The 26,170-nt window shown below is 40.0% G+C and overlaps 1 protein-coding gene across 1 annotated transcript in view; it reads right to left on the bottom strand.

Annotated features, from left to right (window-relative positions):
* The window catches only part of MTUS2 (microtubule associated scaffold protein 2), a 783,807-nt gene that overhangs the window by 162,448 nt on the left and 595,189 nt on the right, over positions 1-26,170 (bottom strand). Inside the window, exons 8-9 of the mRNA XM_089685846.1 lie at positions 22,389-22,478; positions 1,948-2,159 (exon numbers count right to left, since the gene is read on the bottom strand). Of these exons, the coding sequence (XP_089541972.1) occupies positions 1,948-2,159; positions 22,389-22,478 (302 nt within the window). The remainder of the gene's footprint in view (positions 1-1,947; positions 2,160-22,388; positions 22,479-26,170) is intronic.

The raw sequence follows: 26,170 nt of genomic DNA, 5'->3' as shown, positions 1-26,170 counted from the left end.
GAGTGTTGCTGAACCGCCTGATTGACCACCTGGAACAGGGTTTATTACCAGAGACACAGTGCGGTTTCAGCAAAGAGCATGGCACTGTGGACATGATCTTCACGGCCTGACAGCTCCAAGAGAAGTGTCAAGAGCAGAATCGTGAATTGTACACCACCTTTGTGGATCTCACCAAGGCTTTTGACACTGTCAGTCGCGAAGGTCTGTGGCGCATCATGTTAAAGTTTGGATGCCCTGACAGATTCACCCTAATGGTACGTCAGTTCCACCACGGCATGATGGGTCATGTGTTGGAAGACAGAGAAGTTTCAGAGGCCTTTCCCGTTACAAACGGTGTCAAGGAAGGTTGCGTGCTGGCACCAACCCTGTTCAGCATAATGTTTTCAGCTATGCTGACAGACTCCTTCCAGAACAATTCCCTGGGAGTTAGCCTGAGATACAGAACCGATGGGAAACTGTTCAACTTGAGAAGACTCCAGGCTGTCACCAAGGTAAAAGAGACTGTGCTACGAGACCTCCTTTTTGCTGATGACTGTGCCCTGAATGCTGGATCAGAGAAGGAAATGCAAGCCAGTGTGGACAAATTTGCAGCAGGATGCGACAACTTCAGCCTCTTCATCAACGCAAATAAGACAAAAGTGATGCATCAGCCAGTTCCAAAAGCCCAACACCAAGAGCTTGCCATCACAGTGAAGGGACAAAAGCTGCAAACAGTGAACCAATTTACATACCTTGGCAGCACCCTATACCGCGCAGTGACAATTGACATTGAGGTCACCTGCAGATTAGCCAAGGCAAGCTCTCCATTTGGCAGATTACTGACCAATGTGTGAGACCGCCGTGGAATAAGCCTTGCCACAAAACTCAAAGTCTACCGAGCAGTAGTGCTAACTACCCTGATGTATGCCAGTGAAACTTGGACTTTCTACCGGAGGCATGCTAGGCAATTGAACCACTTCCGCATGACCTGCCTCCGCAGACTTCTGAGGATCTGTTGGCAGGACAAGGTGCTAGACACAGAAGTCCTTCTTCTTTGCATTCCCATATGCCATCTGCTAGTTGCTCCGCTCCAGTCTGGATCCTGCTCACCTTCCTGCTACTGCACACTGCACACTAGATGTGACGTCTGCACCAGACACTTCCAGAATATATACATATGGACAGGAAGTGACTGCTGATGACGTCTTTCTGGGTCATTTGTTGGTCTCCCAGTGCATCCTGGGATATCTCATACCTGCAATACCTCCAAAATAAAGCAGCCAAAGTTGAATAAAAGCCTCTCAAAAGCTCCAGGTGCTGTAAGCAAGCTTTGTCATAGACTTCTATTGAGGCTTTATAGATGCTTTGAAGCACCATGAAAGCAACATGGGGTATAATTTTTGAAGCAAAGCAAAGCAAACACAACATGTAGACAGGACTGTAAGCTTACCATTTTATTTAGCGACATGGGCTTTGAATGGCACTCAGAGTGCTTTAAAGAAGCGTGTACAATGCCACATTTTGAAGCCCTACAGGCTGTGTCTATCCTCCTCTACAACTGTATTTGTTTGTACCTATTATATATTAGATAATGGAGTGATATAAATGAATATTAATTTATATACTGCACAGCCATGTTTATATTAATCCTGTATGAGCCAGTTACCAGAACTAGATTCTGTGAAGAACAGAAATAAAATACAAGATTTACAGCAGGAGTTGATGTACATTACAACCTCTTTGTAGTAAACTGAAGTAAGATAATTGAAGGTCCCATTTCACATTTGTAGCAAGCAAGATATTGTGGTGTCAACCATATCAGCCAATCAAACATTTTCTAAAATTCCTTTGTTTGAATTAGACGTACCAGTATTTATCTATAGGCAAATATATTTAAAGTTTGGGAAGTATTCTAGAAGGTAATAAAACAGTTGACACGCATAATGTAAAGACGTTTGGTTTTCTTACCTTACTAAAGAAATACTGTGTTGTCACTGCAAATACGACAAATGCACAGCTGGCTTTTTTAAACTCTTCTCGTATAAACAGAAGTTCTTTAGTCTTCTCCTCACATTTCTCCTTCAGTCTGAGTGCACAGTGACGGTCTGGATCTCTGGTGGTTGTCTCAGACTTGGCAGGATAACCGTTCTTCACAATGCTTGGCTTCAGCTTGGGGTGTCCTGGAAGGCATGGAAACTATTTTTAGCTTGAGCACTGTTGCATATGATAATTATTTTGTGCCACAACAATTTGAGGAAATCTCTGATCACTCATTAAAAAACTGAAAAAAATAAATGGAAACCCAGGAAAAACTACAAACTTTATAATAAATACCGAAAGAATATTCACCTAGGATTGGGCATGTGAAAAGGATTTGAAAGCATGTTGGAAGTTAATGTAAACACCGATTTTTGGAGCAATTACCATAAAAAACACTTGGTACATTTATGTGCGCTAGCATCAGAAACATACAGTACTTTTACATAACATCTAAACAATACAAAGAAGTAAATACTTTCTATAATGATGGCAGGAGTTTAGGTGATTAGGAAATCCCATGCTGATTGCAGGAAATGTATTTCATAGGAGTATAAGTAACAGTGCCAATACAGCTGCTACTGAGGATTTTCCTTGGAGCTGCTTAAGGTACAATCTAAAAATAATCTTTTTCTGGCCAGCTGGATGTAGGAAAGCTTACCTGTAGTTTTGTTATACTCAGTTCTGTATTGGGTATATGCTTTTGTTAACAAAATTAAAAACCTCGCTCAGCTGGTAAAGGCCACATGTATTTTATCCCTCAGAGACCAACAATATTTACTCATAAAGCTTTTTTGTTATATTTAAAATAGAAAGTGCTCCAAAATATTAATGTAATATATCCCCCACTCTTTGAATATAAATGGCATAGAGAAACCTAATTTGTTTGCTTTGTTTAGGTGATACTCTTGTGCTATCTGATAAGCAGATGAGAGCCATGTTGAATGGCCTCCAGCTCCTTCAATATGGCCAAATATCTAGAACTGCTCCCTGGCTCACTTCTGTATCCATTTGTACTGCCATGAGTGTACATACATGAGCACTGAGTCTGTACAGTATGAATATGTACAGAACATTGTATTAATAGCAATAAAAACTGTTTGACATACAGTATGAGTCTGTCCTGGTGAATTAAGTGAGTCTAAAGGCTATTTTTTTATGTAAAAAAAAAAAAGAAGTTATACTTACTTGCTCTGTGTAATGATATTATACAGAGTGGTCCCGTACTTCTTCTTTGGTGGTCCCCCCTCCTATGAGTGTCCCCTCAGCAAGCTGGGTGCTAAGGGGGCACCCATGCATGCACACTTCCAAGCTGAACTGTGTGCATTCATAGAAAAACATGACACTAGCAAGCCATGCCCCCTGATCCCTCCTCACAGGTTTTTGACCGACAATAGCAGGAGTCTATGGCTCAACTGCCCTCAGTTTCTCCTGTGAGACCAGGAAGAGAGGAAAGCTGCGGGCAATGGAACAGTGTGAGGTCTCAGGTAAGTGCAGAGAATGCATTAAGGTAAAAAACTAGAACTAAAGGAAAAAAGTAAAGGAGGGTTATAACCCCTGTAAGGTTTTTTTCCATTTGTGTCCCATTAAGTAGATTTTCCTTCACTCCCATAGCCATACAAGAAATGAAATAAAATCACTCCAAAGAGAGGGAATCCCTGGTTGTCAACAGAGTCACCAGAACTAGTGTCTCCATTGAAAGATTTCCCCTCTATTCCTCTTCTGGGGTCAACCCAACTTTTGGTGACAACAGTACACAGGACAAATAGAGAAGATGAATCTCCCTACAGACCACAGTCTAATCCCTCTCCACTCTATCCAAACTTAAAAAAGCAGTTTTCCCTTTTGTTATATGTCAATTAATAAATTACCATCTACTGCTTTTGGCCATTAAGGGATTAAAGAAACCCTGTAGATGCATTATTTTATTATTATACAGTTGGCAACAATAGCAGGAACCTTGAATTGTCTGCATATAGCAATGAACAACTGCTCAAATTTTCTCCTTGCTCTAGTTTCTATATCTCAGATCATCAGTATTAAAATTACAAAGTTACTGGTAAATCACAAGGCTCATGTAAAAATTGCTCAGCTAAAATGTAAAAATTGCTCAGGTCCCAAAAGTATAATAAAGGTGTGAGCACAGAAGTAGATATACACTGTAGGTGTGACCGCTAAGGATATTTTCCCTCGCTTCTTGTTCTGGACAAAAGGTGGACTGAAATATCCCCAACAGGGATACAGAGAACAATATCTGATCCTGATTCCTACTCAACCAGAAAAGAAAAATAAAACAGTTTTATTGATGTCTGCTCCTCTGTTTGGGAGCTTTCCTCTTACTGTTCTGTCTGACAATCATATAATAGATAAGAATTGCAGAGTAAGGCTGGCCATACACTATACAATTTTCCGTCCAATTTCTGCCCAATTTCCTTTAGATTTACCTTCAACTATGTAGTGCAAGGACCTGCCTAATTGGATAAAATTGAAAGTGTTGTTAGGTTTGACCTCCTATTATATGGTTTTTGGTAAATCTAAACCAAAAATCTCAAGAAAATTGTATAGTGAATGGCCAGTCTAATCTCCCATTTTGGGACAAAGACTGCAATCACATTTGAAAGACGTTCTAAGACGGGCATATTTACCACATGGCAAACAAGGCATTTGCTTAGGGCGGCATTTTCAGGAGGGCAGCACCCCCCCCCAAGGAAGAAGGGACATATGCAGCATAGGGACCAGGTGGGATCCGAAAGAGGCTGCGGGCTGCTTGGTGGTGTATGCAGAGCCCGACTCTCATTCCCGGGAATGTCAAGAACTGTGAAGGTGAGTGTCTTTCTCTCTGTTGCTGGGTGGGGGGGTGTTAGTGGAAGGCTCTCTTGGGAGTGGGGGCAGGGGTGTTGTTGGTGGTCACTGTTAGGCTCTCTCCAGGGGGGGGATCTGGTGTTGGTCAGTGTCAGGCTCTCTCCACCGGGGGGTGTCTGATTTTTGTGTTGCCTAGGGCAGCAAAAAACCTAAATACACCACTGCCACCACATTATTTAAAACTAAAAAAAAGTTGGGGTTGAGCTTTAAGTTTGGTGAAAAAAAGGTGCTGCACTATTGGCAATGAGGTGATGAGAATGAGCATGAGCAAATTTCTTACTACTCATCATTCTTGGTATAAGATTTAGTTGTGTACCTTGGCCTTTTTCCCTGGAAGTTTACACCGAAATCAGAGCTACGAGTAGTAGTATTGCTCTACAATCACATCAATGCAAAGACCTACCAACCTGCCATGGGCTACAACGAACACAAAACACCAGAAGAACAATGATAATGTCATTATTTTCAGAGAAGGCATATATATACACAATATAAAATACACTGTATAGACTGCATCTCATCAATGGCAGGAGAAATGAATGTGCAACATTATCAGTACAATGAGGACACTTACAAAACTAGGGCAAGCTAAATGCAGGATAGTCTGCTCTGTGTAAATCCTTTTTTAAGTATGTACCCACAGTTAGGTAATTTTTAGTTAGGTCATTTTGGCTCAAAATTGTAATGTAAAAGTGTACTAAAATGTTTTTGAAATACAGACACATCAGTCTGAGGCTGCCATAAACCGATCTCTCCTTGTCCTGTGTGACGTTGTGAGGACTCATATCCTCTTCCCCGTCTCTATATATACCAGGGGATCTGATGTGACTTAACAGAAATCACTTGGCAATTGCTTCCTAAAACATTTCTCACTACTCCATTCTGCTCTTTCAGACTCATGCCATGTTAGAATTTCTGAATCCCAGTTAGAACCTGCATTCTTAGCATGCATAGATATGGCATTCTTAGCAACTTGCTTTAACTTACCTGTATAAAGTTTTGTTTGCAAAAGTGCTGCAGGTTCTGTGTGCAGTGCTACTCCAGTAGGAGCCGCTGTAATACTGTCCAGAACTTTACCCCACAGCCAGACACAAGATAGATTCACAGCCAAGTACACAAACCTTTTCGTTCACTGTCTTCAATGATCAGTCTAGGGGTGTTGTTTTGTAGCTTTATTGTTGATGAAGTTGGATAGAGAGAAGGGGATTTAGTAGGATACTCCAAGTATAGAACTAGCTAAAGCTGAGGACAGAACTTCCTTAAATAGCAGCCTTGAGCAAAGTCCCAATGTCAGAAAGGGGTTAAATGGACAGTTCTCTTCAGAACAGCATTTGGTGTCCCCTTTTACAGACCCACGCTGACTATAGGGCACCACTGGGGTGGCAAAGCACACAGAGTCCCCAAGATTCCTCAGTGTTCTGTACTCACAAGGCTGAAGGACAGAATGGTAGCCTCCTTTCAATCTTCCGAACAATGCCATCCAGTGATACCAGACAGATCTTTGACAGCTCCCCTCGGTCAGCTTTCTGAAGAACCAGGGTCACTCCCTCTCTTACTTCAGGCTCTCATGTTGCTCACCTGAGGCCGCATGGCAGCAGGTGCCTGGGGAGGCAGCATGCCTTCCCCAGGCTGGTACAATCCTCTCCAGGAAATACCCCAGGCTCAGTGTGCCCAAAGAATAAATACCCTCTCCCAGAATCCTTCAGGGCTGCACTCCAAGGGATTGGCTGGAGCGGCATTAATATTCATACTGTGTTCTGCATGAGTTCCACCTATACATCTATAGATTTTCCTAACACTTCTCCTGTTAAGCAGAGGAACCAATTATAATCTACTTATCCTAGCACCTATCTATGAAACCCCTAATGTACAGTGTAATGACATCTAGGGAGTAGAACTTACAGGACTAATTGTAATGACGTCAACATATTAAGGTTATAAGGACTGCTCCCACCAAACTAGAAATTCTACAATTTCTGGGGAAATTGTGTAAAGTGTTCTTGGAACCAATCGTAACAAAGTGATTGATGAAATGTAAGCAGTGCACATTGCAAGGCTGATAGACTGAGAACTTAATTTCAACCTGGTGAGTCATCTGCCTGTGAGTCATGTTTGGTTGCTATAGCAACTCACTCAGTCAGGAATGTGAGAAGGTCTGTTCTAAACACACTGCTTCAACTTGCCAACTTCACTGGCGATTGCCAACTTCAAACACTTGTAGTTTTAAAAGTATAAATGCTACAGCGAAGAGCTTGATATTGGAAGAATCACAAGAAGCTAAATTTTGATGTATAGTATGTCTCTGCAATATTAAAAATGAAGTCACAGTCGCAGTTTAAAAACGTCCCTTAAAATTTCAGGTGGCTGTGAGTGAAGTTTCAATGAAAGTCAATGGGAGGGGTGAGTTGCAAACAAATTGTCATATTGTGAAAACTATCAGGAGTATGGCTTAGCCGAGAACATTTTTAGTGACAGCAGGGTTAGCTGAACGTTTTGATATAAGATATGTGTAGGTGGGCTTGAAAATGACAGAGTGATGGCAGTTTACAAATCATGTTCTGATTTTTCCTTCCACACTGTAGCTTTGTCAGTTCTCACTGTAGTTGCTCCATTCATTCCTATGGAAAAATTTCACCACAAAAACCGCGATATTTCGTGAACGATTTGGCAAAATGTTCCACAAAGTAATAGCAATCCGATCGGGAACAATCCGCACGTTTTGATATATTACTTGTCTTTGAAGTGTAAAAACTGTGGGAGGAGTTAGCGTGGCAAATTTGGCTATAATAAGAATAAGAATATATTTGTGAGATAACAATAAGTGTTCTTTGCAAGAACACTTAATTAGAAGCATATACAGCCTGAACTTTTAATCTTTTTTCGATTTATTTTCTTTTTATTAATTTTTAGTTTTGAATAAGTGTTCCTACATACTGCACTGAAATATAGTTAGTAGCAATATCTATATTAGTTCCATTAATGATATCCTGCAAATGCTTTTCAGTTCACACTTTTTCAGCAACCATATCTTTACCCTTATTATGCCTGAAAAGATAATGGTCACTTACTGAGGCTTATTGAAATATAACACAGGGACCCATTCACACTATTGTATTGTGGTAATATGCATTTGGGTGTTGAGGCACCTTTCATTCTCTAGCACCTTTTTAGTGCAATATGGTGACTTAGGCAGCCCATTCAAAAAAATGCAATGCACATTAATGCATGCCATAATACGTGTCAACAAGCATGCACTAACACACTGTAACAGCTTGAACAAGCCATATGGTCCTATTCTGACCTGTCTGTTGTAGTAACATACAGTGTAACACATGTTTTACTGTGTATTTTGAATGGCACCTCAAAGCACCTTTCCAGCACACATGTGAATGTATGCTTCAGGACACAACACACAGATAAAAAAAGGTGCAGCCCTTTTTTTTTTTTGAAAGTCTTTGTTTTGGCAGAACCATATTACCCTCAACAGGTGTAAATTTTCAAGAACAACATGACTTAGAGCTGATTGACAGGAACACAGAGCAAAATTCATTTGAATGGGTTGCTACAAAATGTAGTGCATGCAAAAAAAACACACTGCACCAAATTGTATGGTACTGTGGTACTATGGGATCTGCTGCAGGCAGGTGCACTGTATTTGCGATCTGCATTCGGGTTGTCATAAAGAATATATTGACACCCACAGCAGATTGCACACCCAGTGTATTTTTGTTTTTTTTTTATCTTTTTTTTTATTTTAAACATATAAAAACATACAGATGCTCACAGAGAGGCAGGGTCAAATCACTACAAAATGTACAGAGAACAACAACATTTCAAAACAACCCAAGGGAGAGAAATAAAAATGGGGAGGAGGGGGGGGACCACACATAATATTCAAGGCCTAATCATGTATAGACAGTATGACATGACCATAACATAAAGAAGGGAACCCAGCTCACAACAGAAAAGACAAGCACCTGGATGACTATTGGTCAATCAATTCCCCACCTCAGCTGCCGCAGTGGCGGTAGAGACTTCATTCAGGCAGTATGACCAAATTTTATAAAATTTGTGGGGACATCCTCTGTTAAAATAGGCAGTCTGATAAAGGGGTAAATTAGAATTCACAAGATTTTTTCAGTAGGTCACGGTAGGGGGAGACCATTTTTTCCAATGTAGAGTAATCGTTTTGTGAACATAAAACAACAGGACTATTAATAAGGTGCGCTGAGCTACAGCAGGAGCCAGCGCATCTATTAGCCCCAATAAACAGAATTTCAGGCCAAGGGGAACACTAATATGTACTACTTCTTCAATTGTATGTAATACCTCCTGCCAAAAGGACATTATAACAGGACAGGTCCAAAAAATATGAAAAAACTCCCCGTCTACATGAGAACAATGCCAGCATACTGGAGAAAAAGAGGGGTTCATTCTATGTAACCGATTCGGGGTAAAGTAAGCCAGGTGTAAAATTTTAAATTTAATTAGTTTATCTCTAGCAGAAACTAGGGGAGAAAAGGGATAATCCCAAACCTTGGATTAATCTTCATCATCTAAATTAGGAATATTCATCCTCCACCGCAAACGTAAAGATACAAATTCGGCGCTAGCCGCCACAAGAAGATATCTGTATAGTACAGAAAGGGTTTTTTTATGCGTTTTACACGAAGGAGAGACTCCAACTCAGTATAGGAAAGGGAAGGTGGTTGAATAGGAAACTGACCTCTAAAGGCATGTGAGATCTGAAGGTATCTGAAGTAGGAGTGCAGGGGCAAATTGAACTTAGCTTGAAGAGTGGGAAAAGAAAGGAACGCACCACGACCCGCGATGTGCTCCAAGGTTTTAATATGGTACATATTTGGGGGTCCGGAAGGGAGGCAAACTTAGGAAGAGAAGGATTTGACCACAGCTAGGTATGCGGCTAGCAAGTACCAGAGGGGAGAGATTCCAATCTAATCCCCGCCTCCCAGGCCCACAGGGTGGTAAGCATAGATGGAGTGAGACTATCTGGGGCCCCTGAACACCAGAAATTGTAGAGCTTCCAAAGATTGTAGAATCACCGCCTCCAGAACCATATAAGTGTTGGAGAGGTCTGGCTGCAGTCACCAATGTACAATGACCAGTTGAGCAGCAAGAAAAACACCCAGTGCATTTTTAATGTGGTGCAGGAAACGTGCATGGACTGCGCCTTTCCCACATCATTTTCTAGTGTGAGCCTGCCTTAAAAGTGCATGAGAGTATCGCAATGCACTGCAGGAATACTCTTCCCATTACACTTTGATTTAATAGACAGATATAGACCTGCCAACTGTTTTCAGCAACAACAACCAGTGCCAAAATAAATATCCAGGGTCAAGTATTCATTTAAACCTTACAGCAGTGAACAGCTAACATTAATATTCAAAATCTATTTCAGAAAATTTGGGATAACGTAGAATATTTATCACTACTTTGTAGAGTCTGTCTCACTGTATAATTTATCCTCAGTTGCCAGGTAGAACAGCACATCTGCTTCACAGACCATTCTGACAGTGGCACAGCTGCTCACCGTCTGTGTGCTTGGGATGGAATTCATTATGTTAAGTATCATACTCAAATTGTCTTTGTAAATTTTTAATGTGGAAACTTCACTACAGATAACGCTCAGGCCCTTACCGCCTTGTCCTGTCAGCTGTCATCTTCAGCCTGTGACACAGTTTGGCTGCACAAGGCCATTCAAGGCAATCTTCCTAAGTCCTAAATAAAATCTTCCTTTTATTGGATGGAATATCAATATAGGGAAATCTGTGTTTTTTAACCTTTTTTTAAATGTACAAGACAACAGTTTAATGAAAATTATGTTATTAAATTGATCAACCTACTAAAAATCTGTTTCTAATTATGCATATAAAGAAGGTTTTATGTATGAAATGATATATTTTCATGCAAGTTTTGTTCATTATTTATGCAGGCCGTATTTGCCCCAAAGTATTGCTATACAGTGGTTATGCCTTGGTCATCCCCTTGACTCAAGCTTTACCAGAAAGGGTGTCTGTGACTGAAATCAGCAGACACACTGCATTCTTTAATGACATGAAATGCTCACAATGCTCATGCAACCAGAGACTAAGTGGTTGTTACCTGGGCTTTAAGGAAGCCTCCATTATTGATGGGAAAGGAGCCAAATGGCTTCAGTTATGAAGTAAACATATTGCATTACCCGCACCCCTCCCCCCAACCCTCCTGTCATTCCACTGCCAAATATAAGGTCATTTGACAGTTAGAGCTCTAAATTTTCTGAGTTGAGTCAGAGCTTTCAGATAATATACTGTACACAGGGAGTGAACAGAAGAAAAATCCAAATCAAATCAATATTTGGTGTGGCTACTCTTTGGCTTCAAACCAGCATCAATTCTTACACTTGCACTGTACACTTGCACAAAGTCATGGATTCTGTAGGACTAGAGTCAGGTGTATGATTAACCAATTACAGTGAAGGAAATAAGTATTTGATCCCCTGCTAATTTTGAATGCTTGCCCACGCAACAAACAATTCAAAAGAAATGCATGTCTAACAAACTATGCACTGATTTGCATGTTCATGAGGGAAATACAGTTGCAAGAAAAAGTATGTGAACCCCTTGGGATTACGTGAAGTTTTGCATGAATTGGGCATAAAATGTGCTCTGAACGTTATCAAAGTCACAACAATAGAAGAACACAGTCTGCTGAACATCATACTACACAAACATTAGATGTTGCCATGGTTTAATTGCACATAACATGTAAACATTCACAGTGCAGGGAGGAAAAAGTATGTGAGGCCCTAGCTTAATGACTTCTCCCAGAGCTAATTGGAGCCAGGAGTGAGCCAACCTTGACTCCAATCAGTGTGATGATATTGGATGTGTTGCTGACAGCTGTCCTGCCCTTAAAAAACACACACCTGTTTTGGGTTTACTGGTTTCAAGAAGCACTGTCTGATGTGAACCATGCCTCGCAGAAAAGAGCTCTCAGAAGACCTACGATCAAGAATTGTTGACTTGCATGAAGCTGGAAAGGGTTACAAAAGTATCTTCAAAAGCCTTGATGTTCATGTGTCCACGGTAAGACAGACTGTCTACAAATGGAGAAAGTTTAGCACTGTTGCTACTCTCCCTAGGCGAGGTCGTCCTGTAAAAATGACTTCAAGAGCACAGCGCAGAATGCTGCATGAGGTAAAGAAGAATCCCAGAGTGTCAGCTAAAGACTTACAGAAATCTCTGGCACATGCTAACATTTTTGTTGACACATCTACAATAAGGAAAACATTAAACAAGAATGGAGTACATGGGAGGACACCACGGAGGAAGCCATTGCTGTCCAAAAAGAATATTGCAGCACGTTTGAAGTTTGCAAAAGAGCATCTGGATGTTCCACAGCACTACTGGCAAAATATACTGTGGACAGATGAAACCAAGATTGAGTTGTTTGGGAAGAACACACAGCACTATGTGTGGAGAAAAAAAGGCACAGCACACCAACATCAAAACCTCATCCCCACTGTAAAACATGGCGGAGGGAGCATCATGATTTGGGGCTGCTTTGCTGCCTTAGGGCCTGGACGGATTGTTGTCATTGATGGGAAAATGAATTCCAGAGTTTATCAAGACATTTTGCAGGAAAATGTACGACCATCTGTCCGCCAACTGAAGCTCCGCAGAGGATGGGTGATGCAACAGGACAATGACCCAAAGCATACAAGTAATTCAACAAAACAACAGCTGCAACAGCACAGAATAAGCCTTCTGGACTGGCCCAGTCAGAGCCCTGACCTCAACCAGATTAAAAAGATGTGGCATGACCTTAAGAGAGCGCTTCACACCAGACATCCCAAGAATATTGCTACACTGAAACAGTTTTGTGAAGAAGAGTGGTCCAAAATTACTCCAGATCGTTGTGCAGGTCTGATCTGCAACTACAGGAAATGTTTGGTTGAGGTTATTGCTGCCAAAGGAGGGTCAACCAGTTATTAAGTCCAAAGGTTCACATACTTTTTCCTCCCTGCACTGTGAATGTTTACATGTTATGGCAACATCTAATGTTTGTGTAGTATTATGTTCAGCAGACTGTGTTCTTCTATTGTTGTGACTTAGATGATGTTCAGAGCACATTTTATGCCCAATTCATTCAAAACTCCACGTAATCCCAAGGGGTTCACATACTTTTTCTTGCAACTGTAAGTAATTGCTCCCCTATCATTCAGCAGAATTTTTGGCTATCAGGTGTCTTTCATACATGTAACAAGCTGAGATTAGAAGCAGTCTCTTAAAGGAAGTGCTGCTAATCACATTTTGTTGCCTGTATAAAAGACACCTGTCCACAGGAGCAATCAAACAATCAGATTCCAAACTCTCCACTATGGCATAGACCTAGGTCTGGAGCACCAGGCAAGATCTCACCTCGTGGAGTGTCAATGATAACGAGAACAGTGAGGAATCATCCCAGAACTACACGTGAGGATCTTGTCAATGATTTCCAGGCAGCTGGGACCACAGTCACCAAGAAAACAATTGGTAACACACTACACCGACAAGGACTGAAATTCTGCAGTGCCCGCAGGGTCCCTCTGCTCAAGAAAGCACATATCCAGGCCCGTCTGAAGTTTGCCACTGAACATCTGAATGATGCAGAGGAGGACTGGTTGAAAGTGTTAATTTAAAATCCTCCTGCACGTATATGAATCCTCTCTAACCCTAAGCTGCTGGCACTTATAACCTAAAACCAGGGTGTATGTGACTTGAAAAAAATACAATATAGTGTAGCGCTATAAATACTATATAAAAATAAGTATACAATAAATATATATAATAAAGTGATAAGATGCTTCATGGATCTGTGGGTGTAAAATTAAGTGACAAAGTGACATCCATACAATCATTTAAAACGTGAAAAATAAATATATTCCCAATCCCCCTTAATCCACACTTGATCTATTATTCACAATCAATAGTTCAAAACTGTGTGTGCATCCCTTGATAGGGATAAAATCCTAAAACAAAAGTGATAAGTGTAACCCACTTAACCACATAAATGGTCCACTTAACCTCCTTGGCGGTATGATTCTTTCCGATTTTTTGTGCTGAAAGTGGTACCATTTATTTGCATGGAAATATGTAGTTTTTTTATTGTAGGCTGTAATTTTTAGGAATAACTCACTGAAATCTGTCCAAACAAGAGTCTATTAAACATTCCGGATATGATAAAATTTGAAACACGAAATCATAAATTATAATTTAATAAATAATCATAAAAAATAATAATATAATAATAATAATAATACATTTAATTCAATAATATAATCAAACCAAAAACACTGAAATTTGAAATACAGAGGCAAATTCGCACATCACTGAGCAAAGTCGCAAAATTGTTTTCAGTGTCTGATGACGAATTTCCCCACGAATCATTATCACTCAATTCTGCAAGTGGTTCTGATTTACTATCGCTGTTCTCTGGCTGGTCTAAAACTGCTTTTGACGTAAAGGGACGCTTTTTGGACGCCATGGACTTTTCTAAGTTTCCAGGCAGAAAGAACATTCAAAATGCAGGCAGGGCACAGGACAAAGCAGTAGGGACAAAATATATGTGAAACGCATTGAAATAGCAATGACAGCAAAAATGACATTTTTTAAAAAATTCAAATTTCCCGCCGGTTCCGGCGCCCGTACGTCCCGAAGTCACAGGGACCGGAACACAGAAGCCGGATGCCGGCATCGGCCGGAGGAGATGGCCTGGGACGCTGCAGGGGACACATCGCGGGAGCGAAGGACAAGGTAAGTGCTGCAGGGACCCCCAGAGCAGCGCCGCATGGTAAGCCCGAGTGTAGCTCGGGGTTACCGCTTTTGGTATATAAATTTTACCCCGAGCTACACTCGGGATTACCGCTAAAGAGGTTAAACAGTAAGATAAAAATCCTAGACACATCAAAATAATGCTTATGTACAAAAATATATATAGTCCAAAACTGAAAATATCAAATCGTGCTCCAACATCAAAATCATGCAGGTGATAATGTGTAATCGTGGTCACATCACAGGTGCAAATCCTCAAGTGGACAAAATGCCCCTCACCTCCTTACAGTGACCGCATGGGCCAGCTCTCTTCTAGGATCACACCACGATCCTTACAGGTATTACTCATCACAGGTCAATCACCTCACTCGGTATCATCAATGGTGGCACTTACTCCTCCCTTTAAAGACCTCCTCCAGCCACTGGCATCAGCAACACCACTCACCCTCCACACAGGATCAAAGTGATAAAGCAGAAAGATCCTCCATAGTGTGATAACGTTTTATTAAAGACATTAAACTTGAATAAGAATGCCCATTCACATGTATGTAGTACAATATTCGCCTTTCACCTCATGCTATAGGTGTACTGCATGGGTATAAGGGTGCACTAAGATGGCGTCCACGTCGGAAATGCCGTCACCGCGTACCAGAAGTTCCTCCCTGCGTACCTACGCATTACGTCACGCTAATCACGTGACTTCTTTAGGATATCAAGAAGAAGAACATTAAGGTCCTGGAGTGGCCTAGCCTGTCTCCAGACCTTAATCCAATTGAAAATCAGTGGAGGGAGCTGAAAGTTTGAGTTGCCAAACGTCAGCCACCAAACCTTAAAGACTTGGAGAGGATCTGCCTAGAGGAGTGGGCCAAAATCCCTTCTGAGATGTTTGCAAACCTGTTGGCCAACTACAGGAGACGTCTGACCTCTGGGATTTGCCACCAATTACTAAGTCACGTTTTGTGAAGGGGATCAAATACTTATTTCCCTCATGAACTTGCAAATCAGAGCATAGTTTGTTAGACGTGCATTTCTTTTGAATTTTTTGTTGCTATTCTGTCTCTCAGTGTTACAATACACCTACCATTCGATTTTTAGACTGATCATTTCTTTGCGTGTGGGCAAACATTCAAAATCAGCAGGGGATTAAAAACTTATTTCCTTCAATGTATATCAAACAGGTGCTAATGATCATCAACTTCATATGTAAGTTGAAACACAGTCATTAACTGAAACAGAAACAGCTGTGTGGAGGCTTAAAACTGGGTGAGAAACAGTCAAACTCTGCTACTAAGGTGAGGTTGTGGAAGACAGTTCCATGTCACAGGTACATACTGTACATCTACCATACACCATGGCAAGACTGAGCACAGCAACAAGACAAGGTAATTATACTGCATCAGCAAGGTGTCTACCAAGAATTTCAAAGCAGACTAGGGTTTCTGATGTGCTTTGTGCTGAAGAAGCACATATAAATGGGCAAAGATGAGGATCGTAGACGCAATGATCGGCCAAGGAAACTTAATGCAGCAGGTGAAAGATACATCATGCTTACTTCCTTTCAACATCAAAAGATGTCCTGCAGTGCCATCAGCACAGAACTTGAGGAAACCAATGGGACCTAGGTACACCCATCTACAGTTGCAAGAAAAAGTATGTGAACCCCTTGGGATTACGTGGAGTTTTGCATGAATTGGGCATAAAATGTGCTCTGAACGTCATCTAAGTCACAACAATAGAAGAACACAGTCTGCTGAACATAATACTACACAAACATTAGATGTTGCCATGGTTTAATTGCACATAACATGTAAACATTCACAGTTCAGGGAGGAAAAAGTATGTGAGGCCCTAGCTTAATGACTTCTCCCAGAGCTAATTGGAGCCAGGAGTGAGCGAACCTTGACTCCAATCAGTGTGATATTGGATGTGTTGCTGACAGCTGTCCTGCCCTTAAAAAACACACACCTGTTTTGGGTTTACTGGTTTCAAGAAGCACTGTCTGATGTGAACCATGCCTCACAGAAAAGAGCTCTCAGAAGACCTACGATCAAGAATTGTTGATTTGCATGAAGCTGGAAAGGGTTACAAAAGTATCTCCAAAAGCCTTGATGTTCATGTGTCCACGGTAAGACAGACTGTCTACAAATGGAGAAAGTTTAGCACTGTTGCTACTCTCCCTAGGCGAGGTCGTCCTGTAAAAATGACTGCAAGAGCACAGCGCAGAATGCTGCATGAGGTAAAGAAGAATCCCAGAGTGTCAGCTAAAGACCTACAGAAATCTCTGGCACATGCTAACATTTTTGTTGACACATCTACAATAAGGAAAACATTAAACAAGAATGGAGTACATGGGAGGACACCACGGAGGAAGCCATTGCTGTCCAAAAAGAATATTGCAGCACATTTGAAGTTTGCAAAAGAGCACCTGGATGTTCCACAGCACTGCTGGCAAAATATACTGTGGACAGATGAAACCAAGATTGAGTTGTGTGGGAAGAACACACAACACTATGTGTGGAGAAAAAAAGGCACAGCACACCAACATCAAAACCTCATTCCCACTGTAAAACATGGCGGAGGGAGCATCATGGTTTGGGGCTGCTTTGCTGCCTCAGGGCCTGGACGGATTGTTGTCATTGATGGGAAAATTAATTCCAGAGTTTATCAAGACATTTTGCAGGAAAACGTACGACCATCTGTCCGCCAACTGAAGCTCTGCAGAGGATGGGTGATGCAACAGGACAATGACCCAAAGCATACAAGTAATTCAACAAAACAATGGCTGCAACAGCACAGAATACGCCTTCTGGAGTGGCCCAGTCAGAGTCCTGACCTCAACCCGATTGAAATGCTGTGGCATGACCTTAAGAGAGCGATTCACACCAGACATCCCAAGAATATTGCTACACTGAAACTGTTTTGTGAAGAGGATTGATCCAAAATTACTCCAGATCGTTGTGTAGGTCTGATCTGCAACTACAGGAAACGTTTGGTTGAGGTTATTGCTGCCAAAGGAGGGTCAACCAGTTATTAAGTCCAAAGGTTCACATACTTTTTCCTCCCTGCACTGTGAATGTTTACATGTTATGTGCAATTAAACCATGGCAACATCTAATGTTTGTGTAGTATTATGTTCAGCAGACTGTTCTTCTATTGTTGTGACTTAGATGACGTTCAGAGCACATTTTATGCCCAATTCATGCAAAACTCCACGTAATCCCAAGGGGTTAACATACTTTTTCTTGCAACTGTACTGGCCAGAAGTAGTCTTTATGAAAGTATTGCAGCCAAAAAGTCACCTCTGACATGGAAACAAGGCTAAGCAACTCAACTATGCACAAATACTGTACATAGGAAATGGGGTGCAGAGAAATGGCAGCAGGTGCTCTAGACTGATGAGTCAAAATTTAAAATATTTGGCTGTAGCAGGAGGCAGTTTGTTTGCCAAAGGGCTGTACAGCATTACAATAATGAGTGTCTGCAGACAACAGAGAGCATGGTAGAGGTTCCTTGCAAGCTTGGGGCTCCAATTGGCCCCCACAGAGCCCTGATCTCAACATCATCATGTCTGTCTGAGATTACAGTACACGAAGAGACAGAAGGATTTGAGTCAGCCTACATCCACAGATCTGTGGTTAATTCTCCATGAAATTTGGAACAACCTACCTGTCGAGTTCTTTTAAAATTGTGTGCAAGGGTAACTAGAGGAATTGAAGAATTGATGCTGTTTTAAAGGAAAAGGGCGGTCACATCAAATATTGATTTGATTTGGTTTTCTATTCTGATCACTTACTTTCCATTTTGTTAATTGATAAAAATAAACTATTAACATTTCTATTTCTAAAAGCATTCTTAATGTACAGTATTTTTTACAGCTGCTTAAGTAATAATTTTCTGGGCGCCAATATATTTGGCCATGAGTCTGTGTGTGTGTATATATTTATTTATTTCAGGTACTTATATAGCGCCATCAATTTATGCGGCGCTTTACACATATACATTGTACATTCACATCAGTCCCTAACCCTCAAGGGGCGTACAATCTAAGGTCCCTAACTTACATTCATACATACACATACTAGGGCCAATTTAGACAGGAGCCAATTAACCTACCAGCATGTCTTTGGAGTGTGGGAGGAAACCGGAGCACCCGGAGGAAACCCATGCAAGCACAGGGAGAACATGCAAACTCCATGCAGGAGGCGCCATGGTTGGGAATTGAACCCATGACCCATTTACTGCAAGGCAAATGTGCTAACCACCAAGATATATATATATATATATATATATATATATATATATATATACACACATGCACAGTCATGGCCAAAAATATTCTGCAATTAAAAACGTTTAGGCATTCTCATGTTTATTTCTTTTGTTTGCATTGGTCTGACACAAAAAAAGTAGAGAGACAAAAAAAGCCAAATCTGACACATCCCACGCAAAACCACAAAAAAGGTATGGACAAAATTATTGGTACTTTCTCAAAATTGTAAGAAATAATTGCATTCCAAGTGTGTGATTCGCCCGTAATTTGTAAATTAATTCACCTGGATCAATAAACAGGTGCTGACAATATAGAAATCACACCGGCAACCAGTTAAAATTGTGAAAAATTTACTCAACCTTTCTGTTGCTTGTCTCTGTGTGCCACATGGAGCATGGAGAAGAGAAAGGTCAGCAAAGAATTGTCTGAAGATTTGAGAACAAAAATTGTGGTAAAGCATGGACAATCTCAAGGTTACAAGTCCAGAGGTTCCTGTGTCCACTGTGCACAAAATTTTCAAGAAGTGTACAGCCCATGGTACTGTAGCTAATCTCCCTGGACATGGACGAAAGAAAAAAATTGATCAAAGATTGCAACAAAGGATTGTTTGAATGCTGGATAAAGAACCTCGATCAACTTCCAGACATATTCAAGCTGACCTTCAGGCACAGTGTACAACTGTGTCAATTTGCACAATATGTTGCAATCTGAATAAAAAGGGACGCTATGGTAGGAGAGCCAGGAGGACCCCACTGCTGACACAGAAACAGAAAAAAGCCAGATTGGAGTTTGCCAAAACTTACCTAAGGAAGCCAAAATCCTTTTGGGAGAATGTGCTCTAGACAGTCGAAACAAAATTACAGCTTTTTGGTTAAGCTCATCATTCTACTGTTTTCAGAATAAGCAATGAGGCCTTTTAAAGCAAAGAATACAGTCCCTACAGTCAAACACGGTGGAGGTTCACTGATGTTTTGGGGTTGCTTTCCTGCTTCAGTCACTGGATGTCTTGACCGTGTGCATGGCATTATGAAATCTGAAGACTACCAAAAGAATTCTGGGGTGCAATGTAGGGCTCAGTGCCAGAACGTTGGGTCTCCATCAGAGGTCATGGGTCTAACAGCAGGACAATCAGGCACACGTCAAAAAGCATCCAGAAATTGTTTAAGACAAAGCGCTGGAGAGTACTGAACTGGCCTGTAATGAGTCCAGATCTCAATCTCATAGAGCACCTGTGGACAGATCTCAGAACAGCAGTTGGGAAAAGGAACCCTTCCAATCTGTGAAACCTGGAGCAGTTGGTGAAAGAAGAGTAGTCCAAAATTCCAATAGAGAGGTGTAAGAAATGAACTGATGATTACAGGAAGTGATTGATTTCAGTAATTTTTTCCAAGGGGTGTGCTACTAAATAATAAATTGAGGGTGCCAATAATTTTGTCCAGTCCATTTTTGGGGTTTTGCATGGAATGTTTCAGATTAGTTTTTTTGTTCCTCAACTTTGTTGTGTCATATCAATACAAACAAAAGAAATAAACTTGAGAAATAAACTTTTGGCCAAGACTGTATATATGCATACAGTATATGTATGATATATATATATATATATATATATATATATATATATATTTACACAGTACAGTACATTTTTGTACATATATAATTCAAAGTTTGCAGAAAATAGTGTAGAAACAGTATCTAGCCTGGCAAACAAAAAGGAACAATTTGTTGTATAACACATTTTTGTTATTCTCTACTGAAATATGCTGTCATAAATGAGGCAGATGGGCAATCTTGCTTTTTTTTGCCTCCCTAGGCAGTAGTACAGGATGAAAGGCTGTGCATCCAGCACCTGGTATCAGCTTCATTTTCTCTCAATCTCTAGTATTATTGGTTTGAAGGAAGTTGAAACTAAGTTTCCAGGGTAACTGAAGAAAAAATTTGCCCCAGAGGGTAAAATAATCCTTCTTTATTATTTCAAGAAGCTAATTTGCAGTAAATTAAAATAAACTCCAATACATTTTTTTATTTTCAATTATTGACCCCTGGTATAAAAAATATTGCCCATCTCTATTTTCCCGCTCTATGCTCCAGCACTGTGCCTGCCTTCCTCCTCTATCCAGTGCTGGCAGTCCTCTTTGGGCAGAACGACAGTCACATAATTTTGCCTATTCTTAAGAGCCCAGCTTGTCATTTCTATGCCCCCCTAGGGGAGTGCCAAAACACAGGCTGGGCTCACGGTATTCCAGTACCACTCAGTCCTGAAAGAATGGATGCCCCTCACCACAGCTGGTGGAAGAAAAGGAAACTGGTGGCATCACTGGAACAGAAAGAAGACTGGAAGAAACAAGCTATGTATAGAACTACTTTTAAAATAAACACCTGGGGGGCTTCAATGGGTGGGAGGTCAAACCATGGAGTCTGCTTTAATTCCCAGGATCAAAACATTTACATGTCCTGTTTAGTAAATATATTTGTTTTTAAGAAAAAAAAGTTAATTATCTAAGTAAATATGTCATGACTTCCAATATCACTTAGGGAAGCAACTCCATTACTCCAGTAGCAATGGCAACTCTTGACCCCTGGGCATGGATATATATGGATATAATGAAGTGGCATGCACCTGTTGCAAGAACTGGATATGGCCAAATAGAGACGTGGCTTAAAAGTGGTACCGTGTGATACAATGTACAACAAAAAAATAAACAACATGTTGACTCTATGTATTTAATGATGAGTTGACATGGCTGTCTGGACCACATACTAGCTTCAGTAAACCTTTATTAATTCTCTGTGAGTTATGACATGCCACAGAACTAGTAATGTCTTTTGGTATCAGAAAATCAAAGTTGCTTTTTGGTCTTGAAATGTCCTGAAGTAATAGCAGACTTCCTCTATCAATTCTGCCAATGCTAATTCACTCCATAAACCCCAACTTCTCTCCATTCTCTCCCAGGGGAAGCTGATGTTCTTCTCTACTTTGTACCCCTCAATAGTGAGCTCCCACTCTGCCTCCTCTCTTTTCTGTTCACTATCTGCTCCTACTAAACCACCTTCTTCCCCAGCCAAACCATCTTCCTCTTTTCTACCAACCTCCCAATGGACCATAATCAGATCACATTCCACCTTCTCTATTATCTGTCCTCAATTACATCCTCTTTTTCCCCTGGGTACATCATCTCCTCTGTACCGCCGCCATTTTACTTGCCCCGTCTAATGCTCTGCCTCCTCTCTCTTCCCACCATCCAGGGAGATATCAAATTTGTCCAAATAATGCACATCCAGATAAAATTTTGTCTGGTTAGACAGTAATGTATATGAGAGTCTACAAACAATTCAACTTCAATTAATTTGTTTATAGATGGACACATATTTTCTAGTCATAATAGAAATTGCTAAAATCTTGTGACAATAGTAAGCAATGGCAATACCTGGTGAATGCAGCTTTGTGACTTGTTTTTTCGGTGATGATATAGGCTGCTTGACTACTTCTTGATCTTTTTGTGTTTCCTTTTTTAATCCTTGAAACAAAAAAGAATGAAATAGTTATAATGGTTCAGAAATGTTATAGTAGATGAGTAATATGATTTTTGTATCATGATGTTGTATCAATTAAATATTAGTGTAGTGTGCGCAGCTTTCTTCCCCTGAATGTCTGGTGCTGTCTAGACATAACAAAAAATGTTTTCATTCAGTTTTGGGTATAGTATAGAAGGGGTAAGACCCTTGTCAGGTTTTTTTTCTGTCTGTGTCCTGCAGGGGAGATTTTCATTTACTTCCTGTTCCAAAAGATTTTCATTTACTTCCTGTTCCAAAAACACAGCAGGAAGAAATCTATTCAAATTGAGGTTATAACGCTTCTAAGACAATTGTTAGAGAACAAAATGTCCCCATGGGAAGATTTTCTCTTACCTCCTTTTCCTGTGACATCTCTAAATTTTTTTTAATATTTCTCATTATTTTCTGTATCAGACAGGAGAGAGGATAAATCTCCCCAGTGGCGATGCACACAGCATTAAAAGCTAAAAGCGTTTTACACACTTATTCACTGTATGCAAAACTGAAAAAAATGATTTGGCTTTATGTATATATCATTTAATAATGTGTGTACAGATGAAAAGATAATACTACATGGACTGATGTTATAGTTCTGTCTTCCACTGTCATGTGGTCACAAACATCAGATGGTGGATGGACATATGAGAACCATTAGATTACTGAAAAATCTTCCTTGCAGATGATCCTTCTGTAAACATGTAAAAGTGGACCACATGAGGGTGCATGTTTATTTCTAAAGAGTAGAGTGATGGGAGAGTAACAAACATCCCTGAAAACCACTTATCTCAGGCGAAAAATAACAGCAAACATAGCTAATCAATTCTTCTTCCTGAGATTAGTCATCTAGGTGATAGTCTGGAAATGTTATAGTATAGACAGATGTTCAATGGTCAGATTGGGTACAAATCACCTCCGAGAGTTCTTGGTATCTTGTGTACATCAGACACTAGCAATGCTGGAATGGAGCCAAGCAGCATCTTGGGCATGTAAAGAATATCAACCCTTATTTTTGTAGAGAATAATGCTTACAAAGCCCAGTGCGTTCAGTGTCAGGTTTTTATTGCTATCTGTGTCCCCGCAAGGAAGTTTTACTTTCTTTACATTGGGTATATACACAACGGACAAAAGGATTCGGATAGGGTTGGAAGAGTTTTGTACGTTACTGGAATACAGGGAGTGGTGGATAGATATTACCACATCAAATTCACCCTCTTCACTCAAAACCATTCCATGGAATCTCTTTTAACAAGTTGATCTTAAGTATCATTTAAAAAGTATCACCACTTCGATTTTACCCCCTACACTCAAAACCAATGCATGGAATCTTTTAAACAAGTTGATCAAAAGTATCATTTGAAAAGTATCAAAACAAATTTTGCCTCTAGACAAGTTGTAACTGAACCCACTGAGACTTACTTTTTCCCTGAAACTTTGAAAGCTATATCATTAAAACCATCAAATAAATGATTCAGTTGATATTATAAAATCAAAAGCACCCTAAATGTAACAAAAATATGATCATACTGTTCCATAATGATGTACCCCTGCAGAGACCCGCACTAATATATTCTTTCAGATCCACCCTGTCTGAAATGTTATACAAATCTGAAAAGCATGTCATACAAAAAAAAACAAAAAAACAAACGCATCAGCAACTACATAATCTTATTGCTTGGAATGGGCTGAATGCTCTTTGCCATTTTTAAATGCATCCAAGAGGAAGAAATGTTACCTTTTATACAGATACCATCGTTTTAAGCTGACATTACTATAGATAGCATAGAGTGGAAATTTGCTGCAGCCTGCAGAAAGCTTGTTGAACACAAAATGTAATATTTGCTCAACCAGCTGAACTAAGCTGTAAGATTTTCTGAATTTTAAAACATAGTAAGGCTTTATTTCTAAATTTATTTTAAATTATCTTAAATTGTCTGCTAGGAGCAGAAAGTATGAGTTGGAATTTTAAAAGTACAAATAGGTTCTTATCTATGAAAAACATGTCAGTTCTGTCTACCTGCAGTAGACTTCAGCACTGCTTTGAAATGTCATAATTCCCTATATGGCCAAAAAAATGTCCACAAATATTTGAAATGGTAGATCTCTCATTTCTGCTTATATATTATTATTTCTAAACTCATCGTACAGCTGTCCAAGTTCTAAAAATACAGGACATTTTCACCCCTTCTGAAAAAACTGAAAAGTTTCCTGATCAACCAATCTGTTGTTGTCCTGACAAACCATAAAAAAGTGAAATGTGATTACTTGCTATGAGTTATTGCACATCACTGCCCTTTAAACTATTAAAATATATGTGCAGCCATTAGGAAGGGTTAACACAGATTATTGTTTGCTGTCTGTGTCCAATTGGGGAGATTTTCCTTTATTTCCTGTCTCAGCAATGCAACGGAAAGTGAGACCTTGTCAATATAGGGCATTTTCCCTCTTACATAGGTATCTAGAACAGGTGTCCCCTTTCTGAATGTTTCATCCCTTCTTGTCTAGGTGATAGACTTTGGGACAAATAGAGAGCATGAATCTACCAAACAGGGACGCATATGGGCAAACATATTTGCCAGGGGTTCTAATCCTTCCTCTGAATTAATTTTGGCCTGACATACAATCTAACAGCTAAAGTTGATATATATATATATATATATATATACCAACAAAAGAAAGCAATGAGCAAAGACTAATTTCACTGACTCCCTGCTTATGTTTTGTTTGAATTCACTAGGTCACGGTCACATTAGTAACCAATGGCTCATGCTGAACTAAACAATACTTTTATCAGTTCAATAAAAGAATGCAACAATTTTATATAATAAGGAAATTTAATAAAAATGAATTGTAAAATATTCTGCATTTGAAGGCCATGAATGGAAATTGTGCTAGTACAATGGCATTTTTGTCTTTGCTTCCACAGACTTTGCAGACAATCAATTTGATTGCTTTCTGATTGCTAAATTGTTAAGCAATCATGATGAATGTAAAGCAGAATTTCTTAAAAGAGTGTTAATTGTCAGGCTTTAGGTCACTTTTAAACATTGACTAGCAAGTTGAAGTAAGTAAAGCTAAAAGAAGACTCTAGCATAAACTCATTTGTGGCCGGTTCACTTTAAACAAGAATTCTGTCCAACAGTAAAAATTGCCTACCAGATTTTTCATTGTCCAGCTGCCTAAGGACTAACACATACAGTGAGTGCAACGCCTGAAAGCTGAAATAATTAACTTTTCATCAGGAAAGCTATCTCTGAACCTGTCTTGTGCCTTCCCCATGTACAATGTACAAGGTCTTTGTCAGAGGTTCCCAGCGGAAAAACTAGATTGAAAAGTGAAGTTACAGCACGGTGGAGAAGACTCCAGACCTCCAGCTCTCTCAGTCCTCCTGACATTTCTCTAATATTGTTAAGAATCTCTTGTCAGTCAGTGACATTTGTTAAGTGATAAATTAGAAAAAACGCTGGAACAAAATTACATTTTTAATGGTGCTGAGAAGCAAGTTACCAAAGGTTACATAAAACGAACGAGTTTCTGTATGTTTACTTATTACTGCAGGGATCCACAGATCCTGAGCAAGACTTGGCACGAGGAACCTTTAAGAAATATATCACTGCCAGAGGTTTCATCTTATTTTTCTATTTATGCCTTCAAACAG

This window comes from Staurois parvus, unplaced genomic scaffold (genome assembly GCF_062004578.1).
Source record: "Staurois parvus isolate SC_StPar_1 unplaced genomic scaffold, SC_StPar_1.0 ptg000387l, whole genome shotgun sequence".
In the NCBI taxonomy this organism is placed as follows: Eukaryota; Metazoa; Chordata; class Amphibia; order Anura; family Ranidae; genus Staurois; species Staurois parvus.
The sequence above is the reverse complement of the archived record's forward strand: the minus strand, read 5'-3'. Positions and strand labels throughout refer to the sequence as shown.